The sequence below is a fragment of the Cryptosporidium ubiquitum genome (assembly GCF_001865345.1).
Source record: "Cryptosporidium ubiquitum isolate 39726 chromosome Unknown contig_22, whole genome shotgun sequence".
In the NCBI taxonomy this organism is placed as follows: Eukaryota; Apicomplexa; class Conoidasida; order Eucoccidiorida; family Cryptosporidiidae; genus Cryptosporidium; species Cryptosporidium ubiquitum.
This window is the reverse complement of record NW_021639821.1, coordinates 74,737-97,279: the sequence shown is the minus strand read 5'-3', so window position 1 is coordinate 97,279 and position 22,543 is coordinate 74,737. Positions and strand designations below refer to the sequence as shown.

Genomic DNA, 22,543 nt, shown 5'->3' with positions numbered 1-22,543 from the left:
AAAATCTTTGAAAACTTTAAGGTGATTTCTATTTATTTCCGAGAATTTCTCAAAATATTGAATACTACTAGCCAAGACATTTATGTGGGTAAAATTGCATGCACACCTAATATTTGACCCCACAAACAGATTGAGTTATATTTTATTAAAAAAAAATTGAGAAAAAAACAAATTGGTTTATTTTCTCAACAGTTTGTTGTTTCCCATAGAGTTAACTTTCAAAATGGAAAGACTTTTAAATTGTTAGTGGGAGATTTTTGTGCTGAAAAAGCGTAGATAAGATGGATTAAGTGTAGCATATAATAAGCGTACTATATGTTATACAGATAAATATAATTAATTCAGACACAAATGTAGTAAAAAGTAGAAAAGGTAGATGTAAGACATTAATAGAAACAAAATTGGGTTGAGAAAGGTTACGTAGAAAAAGCTCTAGGAACAATATAAACTCCTAAATTCTTTATTCAAGAGTCTCCAAATCTTTTGGTTACTTGTTTTAGTTATTTTTGTAGTTTTTAACACTTATCACCCCACATGCAGCAAAATAATTTTTGCATGTCTGGAAACGGCGGGAAAGCAGAAAAAAAAAATTGGAAAAAACATAAAAAAATAAGGATAAAAGAAAAAATTAGGTGTTTTGAGTTTTACTTCAGAACAGAGAAAGCAAAAAAGGCAAGTTGAAAAGTTTTGTAATGGAAATAGTCTGGAAGAAGGAGGAATGAGGCGAGCAGCGTCTCGTGTAGCAGGCTTCGTGTCTAAATGGGCTACTACATTTATAGGAAAGTATTTAGAGAATGTTTCAGAGGATAGTTTTGAACTTGGGTTAAATTCAGGAAAACTACAGCTTAGAAATGTGAAGATAAAAGAAGGTTTTTTGCAGCAATTGAAGCTTCCAATAAGAGTAAAGTATGGCTGCATTGAAACTATTAACATATCAATTCCATATAGCAACATATTGAGACCTGGCAGCAGTTCTCCGTTAGTTGTGGAGATAGATGATGTAAATTTGTCTGCAAGTTTTATGGATTATAGTGAATTTGATTCAGAGAAGATTGAAAATTTGGTTATTTCAGAGAGACTTAGGTTTATCGAACATTGGAATATTCAATTTATGGCGGAGCTAGCAGAAGATGAGTACTTTAGTGTCAAAGGGAGTAGTAGCAAGGGGGGAAGCAAGGCTTTTTTGAGTAGGATAATATCTGTTCTGATTCAGGATGTTAGATTAAAATTTCGAAGGATTCATATCAGACTTTGCGATTCAACTAACAAAGAATTGAATTGTGGATTGGTATTGGATTCGCTAGAAGTCAGATCAATCCCAAATTTGAGCCAGGTTTTGGTGGACCAAGACTTGGTGGTTTCCAAATCAGTTGGTTCTAATACAAGCAACAAAAATAATAATATTAGTAGTAACAGCACTGGAGGAAGGGAAGTAACTAGTGAACTAGGTCCAGACCAGATTCATGGTTATGAAGAACATTTGGAGCTGGTAAAAGTGATTTTTGGTTTCAAAAGTGACTGCTCTGATGAGAAGTTGTTTGAGCCATTCTTTCAGAAAAAAGATTCTAGTGACTTTTCTTACAGAATATTAGATTTGGACGGTCTTTCAATTTATACAAAAAGTGGACCAGCTGAAGCTGATTTAAAAGAACCTCCGAAAGAGCTTGACCAGGTTGTTCATCCTTTCTGTTGTAAGCTTCTGCTAAGACAGAGAAGAGACTTGTTTAACACATCAAAGATGCCAATATACACAGTATATGGGGTTTTGGAAGAGATTTATGTTACAGTTTCTGAACAGATAATCACATACTGTGGAGGAATATTGAACCAGATTCAGGCATTTAATAAGCAGATTGATTTGGGAAAGGTTAGACTCGAGAGAAGATTTCTTTACAGACCAAGTGTTCCTGTTCTTGGGAATTCAAAGCTTTGGTGGAGATATGCTATAGGATGTGTTATAAGAGACAGAAAAACAGACATTTCAATCATCTCAGGTCCTCGTCGGCTTTCTAGGCCAAATTATAACCCTTCAATTTACATGAGTTTACAGGAAGAATTCACTGAAGCTAAGATATCAATGTATTGTAAGGATTATACTTTAAAGTTCCACAAATATTTTGAGGAGAAGATGACTTTCGACTCAATTGGACCGTATTTTGATGGAGGGCTCTTTAATGACCTTCTTTTGGATTTTTCAAGACAATTTTCCGAATACTACATACTCAGGGTTCCTTTCTCCAGATTTGTGTCTTTGCATACATCTTTGGTACATCAGTGGGTTGGGAAGAGATTGGAAATTCATTCTTTCAGGAGAATGAGTCAGAATGACTCTCAAAACACTGGGGGAGGGTCTGGAGGTTGGATTCAATGGCTTTTTAAGTTCCACAAAATTTCTTCAGTTCCTTTAAATAGTGGAGATGATGTTTTCTTTGATGCTCAGGAAATTGAAGAGGAGGGAAATTCAGACAAAGTCACTGGTAGTGTGGTTGAGGAATCTGAATACATAGGAGATGGCAATTACAATGCCTCTGTAGAGTTAGATGGCACTTTTATGGAAAGCCAGACAAGGGAGGATCTCCAGTTTTTCGATTGTGTTTCAGACCAATCTCTTGAAAATGTTTTTGAGAATAATTCTGAAAGCAAACAGGATTTGGGGTCATTTGATAGGTCTCAAGGTGAGAATCACTTTTTTGGAGATATCTCTCCGGCAATGAAACATTTTGGGTTTATCAGTTCGGAAACTCCGTTTATGGCATTCCGAGTGTTGCTCAGAGAAACAAAACTAGAGGTAATACTCAAAGATGAGGTGCCAAAGGAGACTGGAGTAGATCAAGAGGAATACCAGGATGGTTTAAGGATGGCTAGAAAGAATGCATTGATGGGAAGTCTGAGGAACTTTGGTCTAGAGTTTATCCAGTCGGACTCGAGAATTTCCCTATTATCTATTTTGCAGGAGTTTACTTTGGATTACTCAAGCCCAGAAGGGGAAAGGTATCATATAATATACGAGGATGAGTCACTGGTAGAAGATGACAAGATGTGGTTCACGTTTTATTATTTAAACAAAAAAAACTCAATTTGCAATGTACAGGGGTCTTCCAGAAGAAGGAGTTCTCTTAGTGTAAGCTCTGATTTCTCCATAGACCGTAGTATCTCAAAAAGACTGGACGCTTCTTTCCCAGAAAGTAACAAAACTACTATTAAGATTAATGTAGAAAAGTGTTATGTCATCTTCTATTCCAATGTAGTCTCAGCTTTGGTTAGCGTGATTAACAAATACAACAAAAGCATAAACAAGGATGGGGTAGAAAGTACCAACCATAAATCCAAAACAAGAAAGGATAGTCATATTACTGGTTCTGAAAGTGGATCAACAGATATTTCAGAAAAAAGAGATTTGGATAGCCAAGGGGTTAGTTTTCTCCAGAATTTAGGTTTAATCGATGTGGACATTCAGATAGAAACTCCCATTTTGGTTTTTTGTCACAGGAGAGATCTCAAACTTGATAGTACAATCTACAACGTAATAAGCTTTGGGAAAATTTCAATCTCCAATAACGATTCAGATTTCCTGAAGGGGTATGAGCTGGAGGAAAGCTCTCAAGACCTTTCCAGTCCTTATAACAGGCTTGAAAATAATAGTTTTGACTTCCAGTCATTTGCTAATAAAGGAGTTGGTGGTATTCAAGTATCTCCATATTATAGATATGTGCTTTCTGAAAAGTCCACTTACTGGTTTAAGTGCGTCCAGAGTCTGTGCTATTATGCTAAGATTGAGGAGATCTATTTATCTATATACAGTGATTCCCAATTTGGTACAAAAAAGATGGAACATGATGATCAAAAGATTAGAGACAGGATTCAAGATACCAGTAACGGAGAAAAACGAGACTCCAGTAAGAACGAAAAGAGGATCCCAAAGCTTCCTAAGGGAGTAGGTATGGTGAATTCCTATAGATTGTTTAGCATTGATTATATTGATATTAAACTGAACCTCCTTTCATACAAAAAGTATAATATGCTTGATGAGACATGGATGAAGTACATTAAACTATTCAGTGTGTTAACCCAACTAGACACTTTTTCAGAGGATTTGTTTGAGGAGAAGTCATTTATGAACTTGGTTTTGTCCACAAACTCGGTTTGCTTGGATTCCAAATCAATTGGAGGAGGTCCCACGGGAGAGATTCAGCTTGGGGATGTACTAAAGAACATCTATTCATCTATTCAGATTAATTCAATTATCTCCAACTTTGACCCTCAAGTTTACCAGAGTATATATTTGAACATGACTCAGTGGATGGATGACTCCTGTTTGAGTGAGCATTTCAGTTTAGGTAAGAAACTAACAAGGGAAAAAGAATTCAAGATGTTTAAGCTTGGTCTTAATATCCAGTTGTTTTGGTTTTTAAGGCTTAACAGCCTTAACTTTGACTTTGTATCGGATGACAACTCTTGGATGAACGTGGGGATGAAAGATATTCAACTTTTAAACTTCATCCATGACCACTACAGGCAGGTTAACTTTTCCATTTCCCAGCTATCCATGGACTACTTGTCCAAAATTAAGTACAGAGAAGATGATGAGGAAAGAGGAGAAAGAGAAGCAATTCAACAATCTTGTGAATTTGTGGATGAGCCTCAGGAATGCCACAAGATCAAGAAGATCCCTCTATTCAGTCTCGGCAAATCTTTTAACTTTGTCCGTTTTCAAACATCTCAGTACCACTTCATAGAGGAGGAGCTTTCACTGGAGCAAACTTTCGATAAAAAGGACAAAAAATTAAATGGATCTGGATCAAATTATTCTAAAAGCAACCAGGTACGAGTGAAAACAGAAATAGGATCTATTATGATTTATTTGAGACCTTTAATTCTTCAGGAGTTGCTTTGCTTGTTTAAACGGACTACCTCGCCATATATAGGTACCGGAATAGAGACAAGGTCCAAAAAGGACCAAGATCTAGCTTCGGAAATTGAAGTAAAAACTTCTGAAACATGGACAAGGTACTCAGTTGTTGCTAAAGTTTCTAGTTTTGAACTGGTTGCATTTCAAAGAGACACAGAATTCTTCAAACTGGTTTTTGAAAATACGGTATCTGTCTGTGATCATGAGACAAGAAGGGAAATCACGATTAAATTAATTAGGATGATGGCTTACAATACAGTTCGTGGAAGAGATATATGTTTTTTTAGGATGGAAAAATCATTAGACTCAGCTATTATGAAGATGAAGATTATTTCTCATCATAGAGCTCAGGATATTGAAGATTTTATTCATGGAAGACTCTCTAGAATGATTTCAAGCTCGGAGATGCTTCTAGAAGCTCGCAATGTCACTTTGGTCCTGTTTCTAGACGCTATTTTGCACAATATCTACTATTTCTCAAATTTGGTTGACAATATTCAGAGTTTTGTATGCTATTTGGAAGATACTGATAGAAATTCAAGTATAAGATCATTGCAATCTATTACTACTGAAGGAAAAGGAAGTAATTCAGGTATATATGTACCTCTCAGAAGTATGAACTTCAGAAATAGTAGGCTAATCATTCCATCTGGATCAGTTGACGATGCAGATCCAGATAACATGCCCTCAGTTGAAATGCTCATTGAGCTCTTCAACTTCAATAATAAATGTTTGATTGGACAGGTATCTGACTCTTCAATGACCCACCTATACATTTTCAGCATGTTTAACGTCAGGATGAAACAGATTTTGGGGTTCAAACTTGAAAAGAATGGTCTTACTGAGCAGCAATACGGCGAGGTGAAAAATAGGATAACCCATTTTGGTGTTATTCCTGATCTGAACTTTCATTTGAGGAGATATACAAGTAGGGATGAATTAATTAGCTCGTTTGACATGAATTGTTTCGTGGAGTCCAGCTATAACGATCTAGAGATACATCTTTACCCTGAGATTCTTAACCTTCTAATTAAAGCATTCTCTGGAAACTTACTGAAGTATGATTCTTTTGTGAAACAAATGAACATACTTGCAGCTGGAACTATTTCAGATCAAGATTTTATGTTATCCTTAAACGAAAAGAATAAGAATTATAAGCTTAAAAGTACCAGAAAACGGTACCTTCCTCAGTTAATTCAACACAGGTATATAGGAACAAGAGCAGCTTTAAGATTTCAAGAGGGAATCCAAGGAGGAAGTTCAAGCCTTCCAGTCGAGAAATTTGATTATCAAAAAATTCATCCAAGTAACTCAATTTCCATCAGTTTTCCTTTAATTAAGCTCAATCTAATTAGGAACTGGGATTCGAACCACTGCTCAGCTGACTCTAATATTAGAATCCTCCACGGAGAAGAAGAAGAGGATTCTGCTCATGTGGTTTCTATTGTGAGGATGAAAGGAACCAACTTGTTTATGAGCAAATTCCCTCAAAACCAAAGCTTCATTTTCAACCTTATAATTGGTTCTGTGAACTTTGTTGATGAAAAGAATCCGTCTTTCTTGCTTTCAGTTCCAGATTCTTTTCATTACTTTAACAATTTAGATTTCGGTACCGGGTATGATGCTCAAAAACAAAATCGGGACCAGGGAAATGGAGGAGAATATGAAGAATCTGAAGCTATTTTTGAGGATCACCATTATTTTACTGTTTACACAAAGGAGGCATACTTTGAAAAGTTCTTAGGAAAGTATTTTAACACTCTCAAGCTGACAGTGGAGAAAGACATGAATTTAAAGGGAGGGGACCTGAATCTAAGACAAGACCAGGAACAGGAACTAGAACAACCCATAGAGCTTCAGTATTACAGTTTGAATGAAGATTCTAGTGATAATAAGGATAAAGAAAAAACAAATACACGCCTCTCAAACTGGAAAGTTCGTTTGGAATCACCAATCTTTAAGACTGATTATGACCTTCAGACTTTGGCTGGAATTTATAATTGGTATAATGACTACTCCCAGGTTATTTACACATCTAGATCCTGTAAAGGAGAAGATAAAAATAATAAGATTAAGGGTTTGATGGTGAATTTGGTGGAAATGAACTTAAGTTTTAAGAGATTAAATTGCATATTGATATCAAGGACAGGTATAGAAACTAAAGTAAACATGATAGGTACCTATGATCTAGGGTACCTGAGTAAAATAGAAAAGGTTCAAATTGAAGGAGAAAACAAACCAAAAAAGCTTTGCGAATCTAACTTAAACATTTCTATTTCTAACTCAAAATTAGAATATAAAATGGTGAATTTTGGGAGTTTTGTGATTTGGGATAATTTGGAATGTCAGATTATACACAACAAACTGCTTCAAAGAAATGAAATTGGGACAAAAACGACTAAAAGGAGCTTAAAATTCATCTCTCAACCAGTAACAATCCAAATTCACTATCCTCATATCCTAGAAATTTATGACATTTTGATGCTAACACAAAGGTCTCTATCAAAACATTCCCAAGTCTCGACAAATTTTGAACTGTATAAATCTCTTACTACTGGGATTTCCGGGAGTTTTGTTGGAGGCGAAGGATTTATAGAAGGAAGAGGAGGGATCTTAAGAGATCAGGAGGAGCTGAACGTGAACGTGATAATACAAACTTCCAGGTTGGTTTTGCTAAATTCTATTGAGAACATCTCAGGGATCCCCTTATTCATGGTTTCTGTGCAATCTAACAATTTGATAATTAACTGCAAAAGCTATGTACCTGATCATCCTGTCTCTATAACCAATTCTGGGGATTTCTCACTTTGGATCATGAACCCAAGACATGGGTACTTTGAACCGGTAATTGAGGGATGCAATTTTAACCTGACTTTGGATAATTTGATCCAGATTGACGGATTTTCCCCAAGAAATAAGTCATCTTCTTCAAACAAAGTCACCAAGAAGCTTAATTTCAATCTACCTTCAGCCCTAAGCCTTAACATTTCTCCATGGACTATTAGGACAGTCTTGAGACATTATGGAGCTTGGAGTAACGGTGAATATCTTCTTTCCAGTTCAGTTAAGCCATTTAGGCCTATTTTGGTCATCAATAAATCAGGTTACGATATTCAAATATTAGGATACCCAAATTTCGAAAGCTTCAAGAATTCTAGAAATAAATTAAATGGATCTGGATTTACTTGTAATATTGTCAAAAACGGTACCGACGTAGTTTTGGATCAAATTAACTACTGTTTCCAGCCAAGTAATATTCAAATCTTCCAGATCAATGTTGGGAGATCGATACAGGAGAAAGAAGAATGTAAAGAAGGAGCTGTTGTTAACTTTGAGAAGCTATTTTCAACAGAAAAGGTTATTAACTTGGATAATACTGGTAGGTTTGCCGTATTCATCAAAAATCTTAAAGAACAGAGTGCAGACCAAAATCATCACTTAAAAGAGGGAACTGATAACGTGAATATCTCCGAATCTCCTCTTTTTGAAAGCCCTTATTTATTTTATGAAGTAGAACACAAAGACATCAAGAACCAATTGGGAGTTGAAAAAATTTTGAGGATCTTGAGCCCATTAGAACTAAGTAATGAGCTTTCTTTAGATCTACAGGTATTTTTAACAAGTGGAATCTTCTCTAGTAGAGTTCTTCCTAATTCAAGAATCCCAATTCCTTTTAATCTTGAAACAAATAATCACTTATGTTATAATAAGGTAACAAAAGACTTTAAAGAAGAAACTGGAAATACAGCTAAGTATAATGAATACTATAAGCTTAAAATTAATGATATCCTTAGGAATATAATCAAGGAAAATGAGAGTCTAAACAAATACAAAATTACAGAAAAGAATGAAAAGAAGCAGATTTACTTTGTTCAAAAAGGAGAATGTGCTGGAGTTGGATTCTATATTACAATTGAGGGAATAATATCAATTTTTGGTCAAGGCAGGTATCAATTCTACAAATACATCTTAAAGTTTAAACCTTTCCTGACTCTAATTTCAACTTTACCTTTGGATTTGGAGTATAGATTTTCTGCTTTTGATACTAGAAGAGGGGATAAATACAATACCCAAATAGATCTTAATAATGGTAATATAGATAATGAAGGTATTTCAAACAATTCTGGTATTTTGGAGTACTTGAAACCAAAATCTTTGTATTTACCTTGTTCCTTATTTGATAATAATCCTCAGGTGAAACTGGAAATTGGAGTTCAATCACGAAAAGATCCCAAATATGAAAATGTTGAGGCAAATGAAAACTTTACAGTAATTTGGTCATGTTTAATTGACTTGGAAAATGATATTAAACTAGGGTTTTGGAAGACTCAAAATTCAGTTGTTGACTTAAATTTAGGAGATCATAAACAGGGTACCTTGCAGATACTTGGAGAAATTGTTCCTGGTAAAAGTAACGTTTCCATGTTTTCTTTATATAACTTGGAAAAGAATCCAAAAGGAGGATATCCATTAACTTGGGTAATCCACTCCAAATATTGGTTTAACAGTGTTGGATCGGAATTGAATCTTTCACATATATTACTTTCAGATTTTGCTCCTCCAGACCCAGTAAGTAACTTTATGAGGACTAGTAATGCCTGGCTTAAGTCAGAACAAAACTTATTTAATCAATATGGAGATTTGATTAGACATTCAGTCATTCCTTTAGTTAAAAGAGAAGGTTCAATTCACATTGAAGGAGCTTTCGACAAGGTTAAATCCAGGAGGCTTGTTTTTATGGTCTTAATAAATGGAAAACAGCATAGATTTGACTTTACAAAACCTCAATCAAATACTGAAAAAGGAGTAATATGTAATTTGGATATTCTTCAAGATAAATACGGAAAAGTTGGATACAACTTTTTATATAGAGACGTTTCCTTGGAAATTCAACTTCATGGAAATATTGCAAGAGTTCTAATTGGCCACTTACTCTTATTCCCCCAAAGGATGGTTGTGAATAAATCCAAAATTACACTTGAGATGCAGAGCCACTCAAGCTTTTCTTTAAAACCTGGTTCTTCAATTCCATTTATTCCATATTTTCCAGAAATGTCCAGATTAAGTTACAAAAGTCTCTCAGATATAAGACAAAATGGACTTAATTTTCGAAATAACCAGTCAATATCACGAATGATTTCTATTAAAAATGGTTCAGTGAAATACCCAAACTTTGTTTTGAACAAAAACAGATCTTGGAAGATTCTTTTAAAACTACCAGATAATCAGGCTATGACTGAAAATGGTGGTTACAAATATATGGATAATATTCAGGGATTATCTTACTTACTTGTTAGATCAATCTTTGATGATAAGCTTGGATTTGAGATGGTATTAATGACAAGCAGAAATACTTATAACCAAGAATTGTATACACATAATATATCTTCAGTATTTATATACAATTGCTCGAATAGAGATTTACATATTAGCCAAAGAAATGATGATGGCAAAAATAATATTCTTTTATCAGGAGGTGCGATAAAACAAGTCTTCCATTCAAAATCTTTGTCAGAATTTATTTGGGAAGACTACTTTAAACCCAGAGACCTTTTGATTCATAATGACCATATTAGTAATAATTATACCAATTTGAGTGGTAACATAAACAAAAAAGCCAAGTATATTAGTATTGGTAATTATAGCAACAAAAGGAGGCAGGAAAAGAACCATATATTTGAAGTTTATGATTTTGGATCAAATGAAAAGAAGGACTGGATTATTTACAAAGTTTCAAAAATATCTTCTAAAGGGAACAACTTCGTCTTGGGACTTTTTTCATATGAAAACTTCATGGACTGGCATAACAATAAAGGTTTAACCAGAAGAGCATTATCTTTACTTCAACCGTCTAGGCCTGCATCAATCTCTTCCCCAAGTTTCAGATCAGGTAATAATTATGGAAGTCCTGAAAGCGTAGTATCATCTTCCTTAACTAGATTTTCTTCTTTCAATAGAGGTTACTCGAATTCTGAGCAATACATATTTGATATATTCTGTTCTCAAGTATTGGTTTCAGTTATGTGGGAGAATCCAAGCAGAAATACTCCTCAAGAACTGTTTCTAATTGTCTTGGATAATTTAATTTGCAGGTACCAATTTTTCACCCATCTTAGTGCTCCCCAAGACTTGCAGATTTCTGTTGCGAATATACAAATTGATCTGCAATACAAAGAAACGCTTTATCCAGTGCTTTTCCAAAGGCTTCCTTCAAGCTCATCAAGGACTCTTAATACTCTGGAGGAGAAGTTTTTGGCATCAAATAAAACAGATTTTGCTTCATTTTCATTTTCTCGAAATCAAACAAACTTTCTAGATTCCAGTAGACAATATCAACCTCTGGTCTCATCATCTTCATCAAATTCAGAAAGAACGGTACTTCGAATGTTAGTAATAGCATCGAACTTTTGTTGGGATTGTGTTAAATACTCAATTTCGAAAGTAAAAGAATCAGAGAGTATTGAACAAGACCTGGATGAGGAGAATGCCAGGGAATTTGAGATATACTCAAATAAAAAAAGTTCAAGAATTTTAAGATCACAGAATCTTTCGGAAAATTTCTTTTTAGAGATTTCTGATTATTTGAAGAGCTTGAATATTTCAAATATAAAACTTCCCTCAGAGCTAATTTCTCAAGGGTTCTTCAAAAACCAACGAAATAAAAGTGGAGACTCTTTGCAATTTATTACTGTGAATAAGTTGCTAATTAGACTTCTTGGAATAAATATATGCTTTGATACCCATTTTATCTACATTCTCACAATGTTCATAGACCAAATTAAAAAGATCTCTAACTCAATGGCTGATAGTATTAATAATAAAAGATCGAAAGGCAGTATATCAGTTTATGATTATGACAAAAATGTCAATTTAAATGAAGAGGCATCTCCTGGATGTGAAAATATTGCCTTTACTGAGGGAGACGGAGGAGCCATAAATAGCAATGATGGTGGTGACGATAATAGTAATGGGTTAAATGATGACGAAAATGATGATGAAGATGATGAATACCAATTTATAGATAAGAAAGACATAATTAAACAGTTCCCTCTCAAACAGTCACTTCTGGATAGAGTCTTTGTGAAAAACTTTAAGATCTTTCCAATGGTAATCCACTTAACTTTCAACTTAAATCTTTTAAAATCGTCAATAAGCTCAGAATTATCATCTTCGCCCTCTTCTTCCTCTTGTTCTTCATCTTGTTCATCGTCTTCTTCTAGTTCCCAAAAACCAGTAAATAATAAAGAAATCTCAAGCATTAATGGAAATAATAATATACTAAGAAATGGAAATATCATTAAGAATTTGAATTTCGGAAAAGTTCTTGAAGAGTTTGCACGCACTTTTGGACTGGTATTTTCATCCCTAATTAGGTCAATCACAACAATAGAGGATGCTCCTTTATGGATGAACCAATTTGAATCTCGGGAAAGTGAAAGCTGTTCAAAGTTAATTCAAAAAATTAGAAAGCATTACGAACACGAACTATATAGCCAGTTATATGTGATTGCAACCTCTCTGGGATCTGTTGGTAATCCAGTAAACTCTTTTACAAATATTGGAGCTGGGATTGGAGACTTATTTTATGAGCCAATTTATGCTGTAACTTCTGGAAGAAATGATAATAATAATAATGGAGGAAATGTAGTAACTGGGGTAAAAAAAGGAATTGAGTCTTTTATGAATCATTCAGTTTTTGGAACCTTCCAAGCAATCTCAAAGGTAGCTGGAACTGCTAGCCAAATAGCTGGAGCTCTTACCATGGATGAAAAATATATGGAAGAAAGAAGAAGATTTGTTCATGGACAACAACCCAAAGACCTCATGGACGGAATCAGCATTGGAGCACAGGCCTTTGGAAAGTCAGTAACTGATGGACTTTCAAGCCTTGTTGGAGAAGTTTTAGATGGAGCAACAACTGGGAATCCCAACTCTCTTGCAATCGGTATTACCAAAGGACTTGTTGCTGCTGTTGTAAAACCAATCACTGGAGTACTGGACTTTACACAAAAAACAGCTCAAGGCATCCAAAAAGCCTCCACAGTTGACAGAGTTGGTAATACTAACAGAACCAGGCTTCCTCGTGTTTTCTACACAAAATCAAATATTTTGGCGCCATTTTCTAGAGAACATGCATTTTTGCATGACTTGGTAACATGCATAGGCGGGCCAGACCACATATTAAACCAAAGAATATCATCAGCCAGAGATGTGAGCAATGATATTCAACTTGGGCAGCTTTTCAGTGGAGTTTTATATATGACAATTTGTGGAGACGGATCAAAGATAGCAGTTGTTACAAACGAATCACTATTGGTCTTGCAAATGAACAATGGGATTTTAAATTCTGAGTCGGAAAGCGATAATGTAAGTATTGAACATAGCATAAAACTTCATAATATCCAGTATGTAGTAATGGGAAATCTATCCAAATCAAATTTTAAGAAAATAAATGTTTGTGGATCAGTCTTCAGCAAACAGGACTTTAATAGTGAGATATTAAACCAAAACTCAATTAAAGGCCACGGTTATGCTTTTAATATTGAGGAGATTTATCCAATGCCTTGCAATAAAAAAGAGGAAGCTGGACTTAAAGCGACTCTTTTCAATGATAAAATGATGTCAGAGATTGTAATTCAAATGCAAAGGCAGAATGAATGCATTTCTCCATCTCCACGAGCCAGAAATTCTCAGAGGAGATTACCTTCTTCCACTCTTTCATCTTCTTCAAGTTCTGATTTAAGAAAACAAGAATTTCCGGATTATTTTCAAGTAAAAGAGGCAGAAACTCCAAGTATGGTTATTATAACACGCCCATCTACTCCGCTTCCGCATTATAGGTGGATTGAATGTAGTAATCGTTCTAATTTGGAAAAGCTGAAGAATGTAATATGTTCTTTAATATGATAATAGTAACTGGTAAAAGTAATAGTAATTATAAGTTATAATTCATTAGTGATTAAAGAATTAGTAATAGATACTGCGGAACTTATATGGTCTGTTAAAATAATGATTTTTACATATTCCTGGTATTTCTTTGAAAGTCTTTCAATCTCGTTGATTTCAAACATAGAAATATTCCCGATAATATTAATAATTAAAGTTTTCTTTGTCTCCTTAAGCCTATTTCTCAAAGATTGAAGATCTGACTCTTTATAAGTAGATGACACACTTTCCATTTTCAAATCGACTTTTAGCCAATTCTTTGAAACGTTACTTTCTTCAATAAATATTGTTTGGAGTATATAAAAACTTACTTGAGCCACTAAAGATAATTCCTGTAGTTCTTGTTTTTTGTTAATGTTCTCTGGTAAAAATGCAGAAAGCTGAAAGTTTCGGAAAGACTTATACTTAAGTAGACTTCTTGCATTTCGAATACTGTTAAGCTTCTGTTCTAATCTTCCAAGATCACCAAAACTATGCAATTTTTCTGAATGGAAATGATCCAACATTTGCCTTAAATTGAAAGATGTTAACTTACAGTCTGGGCCTTCATAACTCGAACAGGAAATTGCCAGAGATATAATCTTCCTAATACACTCTAAAGAGTAAATCTGTAAGTCATTTTGATCATTTACAGAAATATTCTCAAAAGAACTGTTTGTAAACTTTTTTCTGAGATTTCTAACAAATATTGAATTAAATGATACCAAGTCCAATGGAAACATTGGAATTATAAAATAGTGAAGAATTTGAAGTAGAGCTGACAACTCTAAAGGTAGGTCGTATGTATTGTATAATAATGGATTTAGGCTTAAATCCTCTAACTTTTTTGAAATATTTGTAATAGAATCTGGCAAAAGCTTTTCTCTAATAACCAATAAGATTGAAACAAGTTTCCCAATGATTTCTTCCTCATTTTCAACTTGATCTTGGTAAATTATTGGGGATAGAGATGAAGATGAAGTCTGAGTAGACGGAGATTTCATATTTAAATCATTTGAACTCAGGGATATATGGTTCTGAATTATAACTAAGTATCTGTATATTATGGATAAAACCATGGTTTTTTTTTTGTTTGGCTTTTCTTCATAGTTGTTGCAAACCTCTGAAACATCATTCCAAAATTTTCTAGTATACTGAGACTGTTTTAGAGTTAAAAGTAAAAACATCCATGAATGATGACCAAATAATGGGAAAATATTCATTATAGAGTCGATTCTGTTAATTATATCCTTTTTAAGACACCCAGAAAAGTTCCTCTCTTTTGATGAAATCAACCCTTGAAGATCTTCTAGAGCAGAAATAAACCTATAGGATAGGATTGGATAGTTTTGAGAAATTATAAGATCCTTTTGGAGCTTCTCAGGGTCCAGCATGATTGAAAGATATACTGGATTTGTAACTTCGTGAATACAACCTTCCTCAAAATTATTGGAAGAATTTAATTCCTGTTCATTAGAAAGTTCTCCAACTTTATTATTTAATAAATAAGGAGTTTTTTCCTCTTGACAACTTAATTCTCCATCTTCCTTTCCGGGCCTATCAGAAACATTAAATTCATTTTCAACTTTATATTGGGTATTATTTAAAATAAATTCATCGAGAAATTCAGCAATTCCATCATCAAACCTTGTGAAGGTTTCGTCCTCAGATAAGTTCATGTTCAATATTGGTGAGTAAATTGGGGAAATACAATCCAGGCTTCTGTCCATTATTAGAAGAGTTACATGGTTTTTCTTTGGCTCATCTGGATGGATTTGAGTTTTTGAACCAGCCCTGATGATCTCGAGGTAACTGTCTTGCATAACTTTTGAAATGATATTTGAAGTTGGGCCTATTGACAGAAAGTTAATTAGGGAACTTTCTGATTCTAAAAAGCTGATTTCTGTTACTTGTTGAATAAATGCCATCAGCTGCAATACTTGCCTTGAATAGGCCCTTCTTAACTTAACTGGAAGGTTATCCAGCTTGAGCAGAGTCATGTCCTTTACGTTTTCTTTACTAAACAAAGTTGGCATTACATAATTATTTAAAGTTTTGTTCTTTCTTTCGGACATTACAATGTTATAAATCCGCTCTAAATCTTCCTCTAGTATGGGAATTGATACATTTTTGTCTTCAACACATGTTGCATAAACTGAAGAAGAAGAATTATCACAAATTAAACTTGCATTAGAATAAAATATTGAAATCCAATTAACTGTTTCTATAGAAATATTCAGTCCTTCAAACCCTCTCCTAATTTCATTAAGTATACTTTCAAAGTCAAACTTTTTTATTATAACATTTTTACCACCAATACACATTTCTTCCTGCAATACCCCTACATTTTTTGCATATTCTACATGTAATTCCGAAGAATATGGCAGGTATATTCTGGTCTTCAGCTCAAGATTTGCATCCATTGTGGCTTCTAATGTAGTAAATACCTCTCTCAATACCAGTATTAGTGGCTCTTGAATTATAAAGTTTATACTGTTCACCTTTTCAAAATTCCCCACTGTATACTTTGGATCCTTATTGAATTCTTTCCAATCAATACAAAAAATATCAAAATCCAGCAGTTCTGAAAGTATTTCCTGTGAAATTAAACAACCCTCAACTGGCTTTGTTAAGAATAGAAATTCAACTCCGTCATTTTTTCCGTTCCTAATCCTTTCAGCAACCGCTTCTAGACCACTGTTTTCCATTTAGTCGAGCCTTCAAAGACGCAAGAGACTTATTCCAAAAACACTCAAAAAACTCTAGTTAAGCCAAAACTTAATCTATTCTCTTGCTTTATCTTAACTTATAAACAAACTTATTCTACAAGTTATTAATTCTTTTTTTTTTCCTTCACCCAAATGATAATCAACAAATAACTGGCGCCAAACGTAATTTTTGCCACATTCAAGACCGGTATACAATTCGTACAAGAATTTGTGCAAAATTTTTTTTCGTTGCATGCATGTATAATGTTGACACGTAATACAAAAAATTAAACAAATTGAAACAAATTAGTAATCGAAAGACAAAAACAGTCAATAATGAAACGGTTTTAAACAGCTATAGGAATCATAAAGCAAAGTTATTAAGAACTAATTACAAATAAAAGGAATTTCGCAATTCTAAAATCAAATTCCCTCTTAAAAATAGTTTTCTTCTTCAAAATTTAAACCAAGTGGAAAATTAAATTTATTCTGACTAGTATCGGAGTTATATGTTGATAGTTGCTTTTTAGCATCGTCTTCAGATTCATCCGCTGATTAAAAATAATAAAAAGTTATATATTCGAAATAATAAAATTCAAAAGTTTTTCCCATTTGAAAAAAGAAAATCTGCTAGCATCTGTTGATTGTTTATTTGAGAGAATTTACATTCGTTTACCTTTTTCCCTCCTGATAAAACCCAAATTCGATCACAAGACTTTAATGATTTGTAGTTGTGAGCCACAATGAAAACTATACAATGTTTCATAAACTTGGATACGATTTCTTCTACGGAAAGGTACTGACTATCTGAAGTATTGTTCAATGATTTTTCGTTTGAAGAATTCATGGATAAGTAACTATTACTACTGTTCTGATTTTGTAAGTTTCCAGAAAGTTCTTCTGGAGGCTCATCTACCAGAATAATCTTGTACTTGAATCTGTGAATAATCAGTCTAGCAAGAGCAAGTTGTCTTAAATGTTTTTGGGTAAATTTACAGTCTTTATTGGAATTAGAACCTCGTCTTTCTGAGATATCTCCTGCAGTATTTCTTAATACTGTCTCTAATGGATTGGAACTATTTAGAGAACGGAGTGTATTCTCCAGTCCACAAGCATTTATTCCATCCCAAATAAGCTGATCATTGTGAATCTCCTCAAAAGGATCTAAAAACTTCCTGATTGTCCATCCATCAAAGCCTATCGAATTTTGAGGCAATACACCAATGTATTCGTTTTTATTTTGCCTCATTCTTTTATTGAATAACCAAGTTCCATCCAGGAATAGTAGACTAGTATTTATTGGAGTAAGACCCAATAAAGAATTTAAAAAAGTTGTTTTCCCACTCCCTGTCCTTCCAATAATACCTATACATTCCCCATATTTGATATACTCGTTCTTAAGTTCGATTCCTAAAGACTGGCCTCCATACTCAACTCTTAGCTCGTGAATATAAAGGCCCTTGAATGCATTTTGAGGAGATATATTGTTGGATTTTATGTAATCCCTGTATTTAGATTCATGAAGCTGTTCATTAAATTCCTTCTCTTTTGAACCTGTTAAATCCTTAAGTAGTACCGAAATTCTTTCAACAGCACACATGGACTTCTCAACAGTAGTGAACATATTAAAAGAATCATTAACCAGAGGAGCGTAAGACATTGCATAAACCAGGGCAAGACCCCATGATCCTGCAGTTATCTTAATTATACTGAATGATGCGAAATATGATGTGCTTATATTCAGGTAATTAAGCACAATTGGTACCAATGTGATACCTGCTGTAAATGGTAGCATTAAAAGTTGCATTCTGACACTAATCCATTGATCAGATCCTGATTTCATGAACTTAACCTTTTGGAGATCATCAATGTAATTGATATTCCTAGATAGAAATACATCTTCACATCTAAAAGCACGAATTATGGATCCTCCCATTAATGCCTGGGTATATATATTGCATACTGGTGTGTGTGCTGACAGGTTGGATCTAAAAAGCTCTCTAGCTGTATGTCTATAATACTGAAATAGCCAAAGCCATGCAAATAAACAAATTGGTGGGATCATTAACAAAAGCCATGGAAATACAAATACTATAAATCCACCTCTAATTATGATCTCCAGTACTATTGAAACAAAGCTACATATTTTGAACATTATCTTTCTGTCTATTGATATCATATCCAAACAAAATCTGTTAATTATCTGTCCAATGGTGTTTCTGTCAAAAAATTCTTGAGAAGTTGAAAGTAAACCTCTTAACATCTCGTTATGGATCTTCTTTGCAGCTCCCATACTTGCTAAGATCTGAGCTGCCTGTACAAGAAGGTGTGTTAGCATCCCAACTACAAATATTATAATTAATCCATACATATAGTTTCTATGAGATTCCAAAGTGTTTTTTGAACCTGGATTGCTGCCATAAAACTCTACATCACTCTTTAAATCTTTGCCATCTGAAGTAAATCCTGTCCACTCAACCAATAGAAAATCCTGGCTATTATCAAGGATGATACTTAACATAATTAGTGGGCAGATAATGAAAAAAAAGAGGAATATTCCCACCTTAGATAGGTACCAACCATATAAACTAAAGCTAATGGATCTTTGACCAGACTCTGATTGAACACAAACAATCTCTTCATTATAAAAATCCGAAGAAGTGTAGCTGGCTGCTTTGTTATTACTCTTTGTCAAACTTGTTTTTCTGTTCTCAATCTTGAAATTGGTGGTACCTCTTTCATCTATAAAGTTAATATTCTTCATTTTAGGTTTTTCATCATTTACTTGTTGACTAATCACATTTTTGTAATCAGACAGTTCGGAGCTCATCCCAGAGTATCTAAAGCTGTTTTCTCTCTCTTTGCCAATCTTCTTTAAAACATCATATTTGGACTGCTCTAGTGTGTTAAGGTTTGAACCACCCGATTCTGATTTTATGTTCCAAATGTTGATTTCAACCCCAAACTTTTCGTTAATTTCTTCCTGTGAAAGCTTTCCGTCCAAAAAACATAGCAGTACTGTTGGATTAATAACAATCACAGTTGAATAATTACCTCCTGTTAATAGACCATCATTTCTATTAAAAAGATTGTAGAAGATCCTCCTTCCAACATTAGGGTCTAGAGATACGAAGATATCATCAAACAAAAATAATTGAGTATCAAACCTACTCAAACTCCTGTCATGGCTGCAGTAAACACCATAGTGACTGTTTCTTACAAGATCAGCTTCATCCAAACGATTGTACTCATCAAAATCAGAAAAAAAACCATACAAAGCTCTAGCCAAGGTTAGTCTGGATCTTTGACCTCCAGACAATATGTGACCGCCATCATCTAAGACTCTTAAATCTCCTTCTTGCCACTGCATGAAATCCTCAATTAGTAAACAAGCTTCAACTACCCGGTTATATCTCTTCTCATTCCATGGTCTTTCAAACAATATTACTGATCTAACAGTACCAATTGGAATCCATGGATCTTCGCTGCAAAATCCTATTGTGTTATTTTGAGATCTAATAAATCTCAGGCCTTGTTTAAAGTTAACCTCTCCAAGTATTCCATATAGTAAAGTGCTTTTTCCAGATCCTGAGTTTCCAATTATTAAATGACAGGAATTTTTTTTAATTACCATTTTTGGAATCATTAATTTAAAGTCACTCTTCATTGTTCTAGACCTCTCATTCTCTGACTCTGAAACGTACTTTAGATCTTGAAGATAAACTAAAATAGATTTGTCTAATACAAAATCTGCAGTTTCTTGATCTTCATTTGGTTTGTATACTTGTATATCCAAATCAACCTCATTTTTTTCACTAGTTATATCATTTACCTCGAGCATATTTTTGCCATCAAAGGTAAGGATCTTTGAGATTAAAGGCGTTTCTTCATGTTTTTGTCGTCTCTCTACTTCACTTTCATTGGATATATCCGATTTACAGATATTAGTGTTGCTTTGGGAAAGGTAATCTTCTGCAAGCTTTTTGTTATCTGTATTAGAAGGAATGTGAGAGTAACCCAAGTGATTACTGAACCTTTTCAGTGATATCCAACCTTCAATTAACATGTTCAAAGAACTTGGAACTGTTCTAAGAATTCCTGCCACATAGTTAATTACATGAATCAGAGGGATAATGTTAGAAGCTTTTAAGTCAAAACCTTCTTGATGAAGGGAGGCTGAAGATAAATTGCCAGCTTTGTTTAGCATTCCTTTAGTATAGTAAACCATTATAGCAACAACAGAGCCAGAAATTGCCAATTTGAAGAACAAATATGACAAAGATGATAATGAAATTATTCTATATAAATAGCTAATTTCACTTTTTCTATCTCGGAGAACGATTTCTTCAGCAAATGGAGCCCATCCAAGTATCTTAATTGCTCTTACTTTACTTAAAACCTCATGAAGTTTTGCAAGACGTCTGTCACGCCAATACAATAATGGATCTTTGAGCAAAGCTGAGATAACATCCAATACAATCATAAAAATGATCATTGAGATCATTACAACAACTCCAGGAATCGCAGACTCACCGATATTTCTGTACATAAGTAAGGATGCAACAAAAATCCTGAATGGAAGTAGTATAAAGTGAATCAAAGCCATAATAAACTCCTCAATATCTTCAACATCTACCATTAACAAGTTGAATACATTGGTTGAAATATTATGCCTATCTTCAGATCCTTTTTTCTTGCCAGTATGATTTATGTCAATAATTTCCTCATTTTCATGAATTTTGTCATTCTGGCATTTAGGATTTTGGTTGGAAAAGTCATAGTCTATATCCAAGCAGACATCATCTGGAATTTCAAGATCATCTTCCTGAATCTTTGATTTTACAATTTCCTTACCATTTTGTAGTAAATTCTTTGCACAAGAATTACTTTCTATAAGTCTTTTGAAAATAGAAGTTTTTAAACATGTCTGTATTTTCAAAACCACTCTGGATTCCCAAAAATTGAATTGAGTTGAAATATATACGTGGGCAGCATGAAAGAATACCAGTAATAAGGCATGCCTAAATCCAACGCCTAAAGCTTGAACTTTTTCATTTTTAATTCCACTAATTTCAGCAGAATTCTCCATCTCCTTATACTGAATAAATCCACGAATAATCGAATTATTCAAATATAAACAAACCTCCCAAAGCACCTTAAGGACGATTATCATAATAAACTGACCATACAAACATTTCCAAAGGGCCCTAATAACCAATATCTTACGGTCAAAAGAAGATAAACTTTTTAGTCTTTCTTGCTCAACGGAGCTCTCAAACAAATTTGACCAGTAGTTAGTACTGTCAGACTCTGGTAAGTTTGGTAGGATTTTAGCTGGAAGAGGCTTTCTGGATCCCAAATATATCCATTTTGTGGCCCATGTAAACTGAAGATAAGAATATGCAAAACTTAAAAATGACTGATTATTTTTCTTATGTATAGGATTTTCTTTTGAATATGAAGATTCTATACTTTCCCCCCTCTGAAAACTTATTTTTTTGTGAAAATATGAATCACTTTGACTTTTTTCAAACATTGCAATATTACAGAATGCTTCGAAACTGTCAATGGAATTGCCTTAAAGCTTAAAAACAAGATTACCAACCAATTTTTTCTTCTTTCTCTGAATAATTTAATATTAGAAGTTCTCTACCTTAAAATTAGACTATAATCCTTATTAACTAAAAAAATATTTTCAAATATGGTTTCCCTGTTTTTAAAATTCACATCCAAAATCTTAAAATTAAATTAAATATCTTTCAGTTATAGTTATTACCAATTCCTTAACCTTTTTCTTTTCTCTTTGGTAATTTTTTTACTTTAATTCATTCCATAAATTTAAGGTTTGGGATTTGGGAGAAAAAGTGGGCGCCAATTGAGTGTATTGAATTTTTTAGATAATAGACATGGAAAAGATTCGATCTAACTATATTATAACTGGTTGTGTGGAGTTTAAATACCTACAATGTTTACAATTTCTGTAAACAAAGCTTCCTTTCTA

General features: G+C 33.7%; 3 protein-coding genes across 3 annotated transcripts; 1 reads left to right on the top strand and 2 right to left on the bottom strand.

Moving 5' to 3' along the window:
* Positions 1–718: 718 nt before the first annotated feature.
* Positions 719–13,816, top strand: cubi_00853 (uncharacterized protein; the record flags this gene model as incomplete). The annotated part of the gene is made up of 1 exon (XM_029017866.1): positions 719–13,816. One exon carries the CDS (start codon positions 719–721, stop codon positions 13,814–13,816), a length of 13,098 nt encoding a protein of 4,365 aa, XP_028874245.1.
* Positions 13,817–13,851: 35 nt separating this feature from the next.
* On the bottom strand, positions 13,852–16,542 carry cubi_00852 (uncharacterized protein; the record flags this gene model as incomplete). The annotated part of the gene is made up of 1 exon (XM_029017865.1): positions 13,852–16,542. One exon carries the CDS (start codon positions 16,540–16,542, stop codon positions 13,852–13,854), a length of 2,691 nt encoding a protein of 896 aa, XP_028874244.1.
* A 595-nt stretch (positions 16,543–17,137) lies between these two features.
* cubi_00851 (ATP-binding cassette protein 2) lies at positions 17,138–22,078 on the bottom strand (the record flags this gene model as incomplete). The annotated part of the gene is made up of 1 exon (XM_029017864.1): positions 17,138–22,078. One exon carries the CDS (start codon positions 22,076–22,078, stop codon positions 17,138–17,140), a length of 4,941 nt encoding a protein of 1,646 aa, XP_028874243.1.
* Between the last annotated feature and the right edge of the window lie 465 nt (positions 22,079–22,543).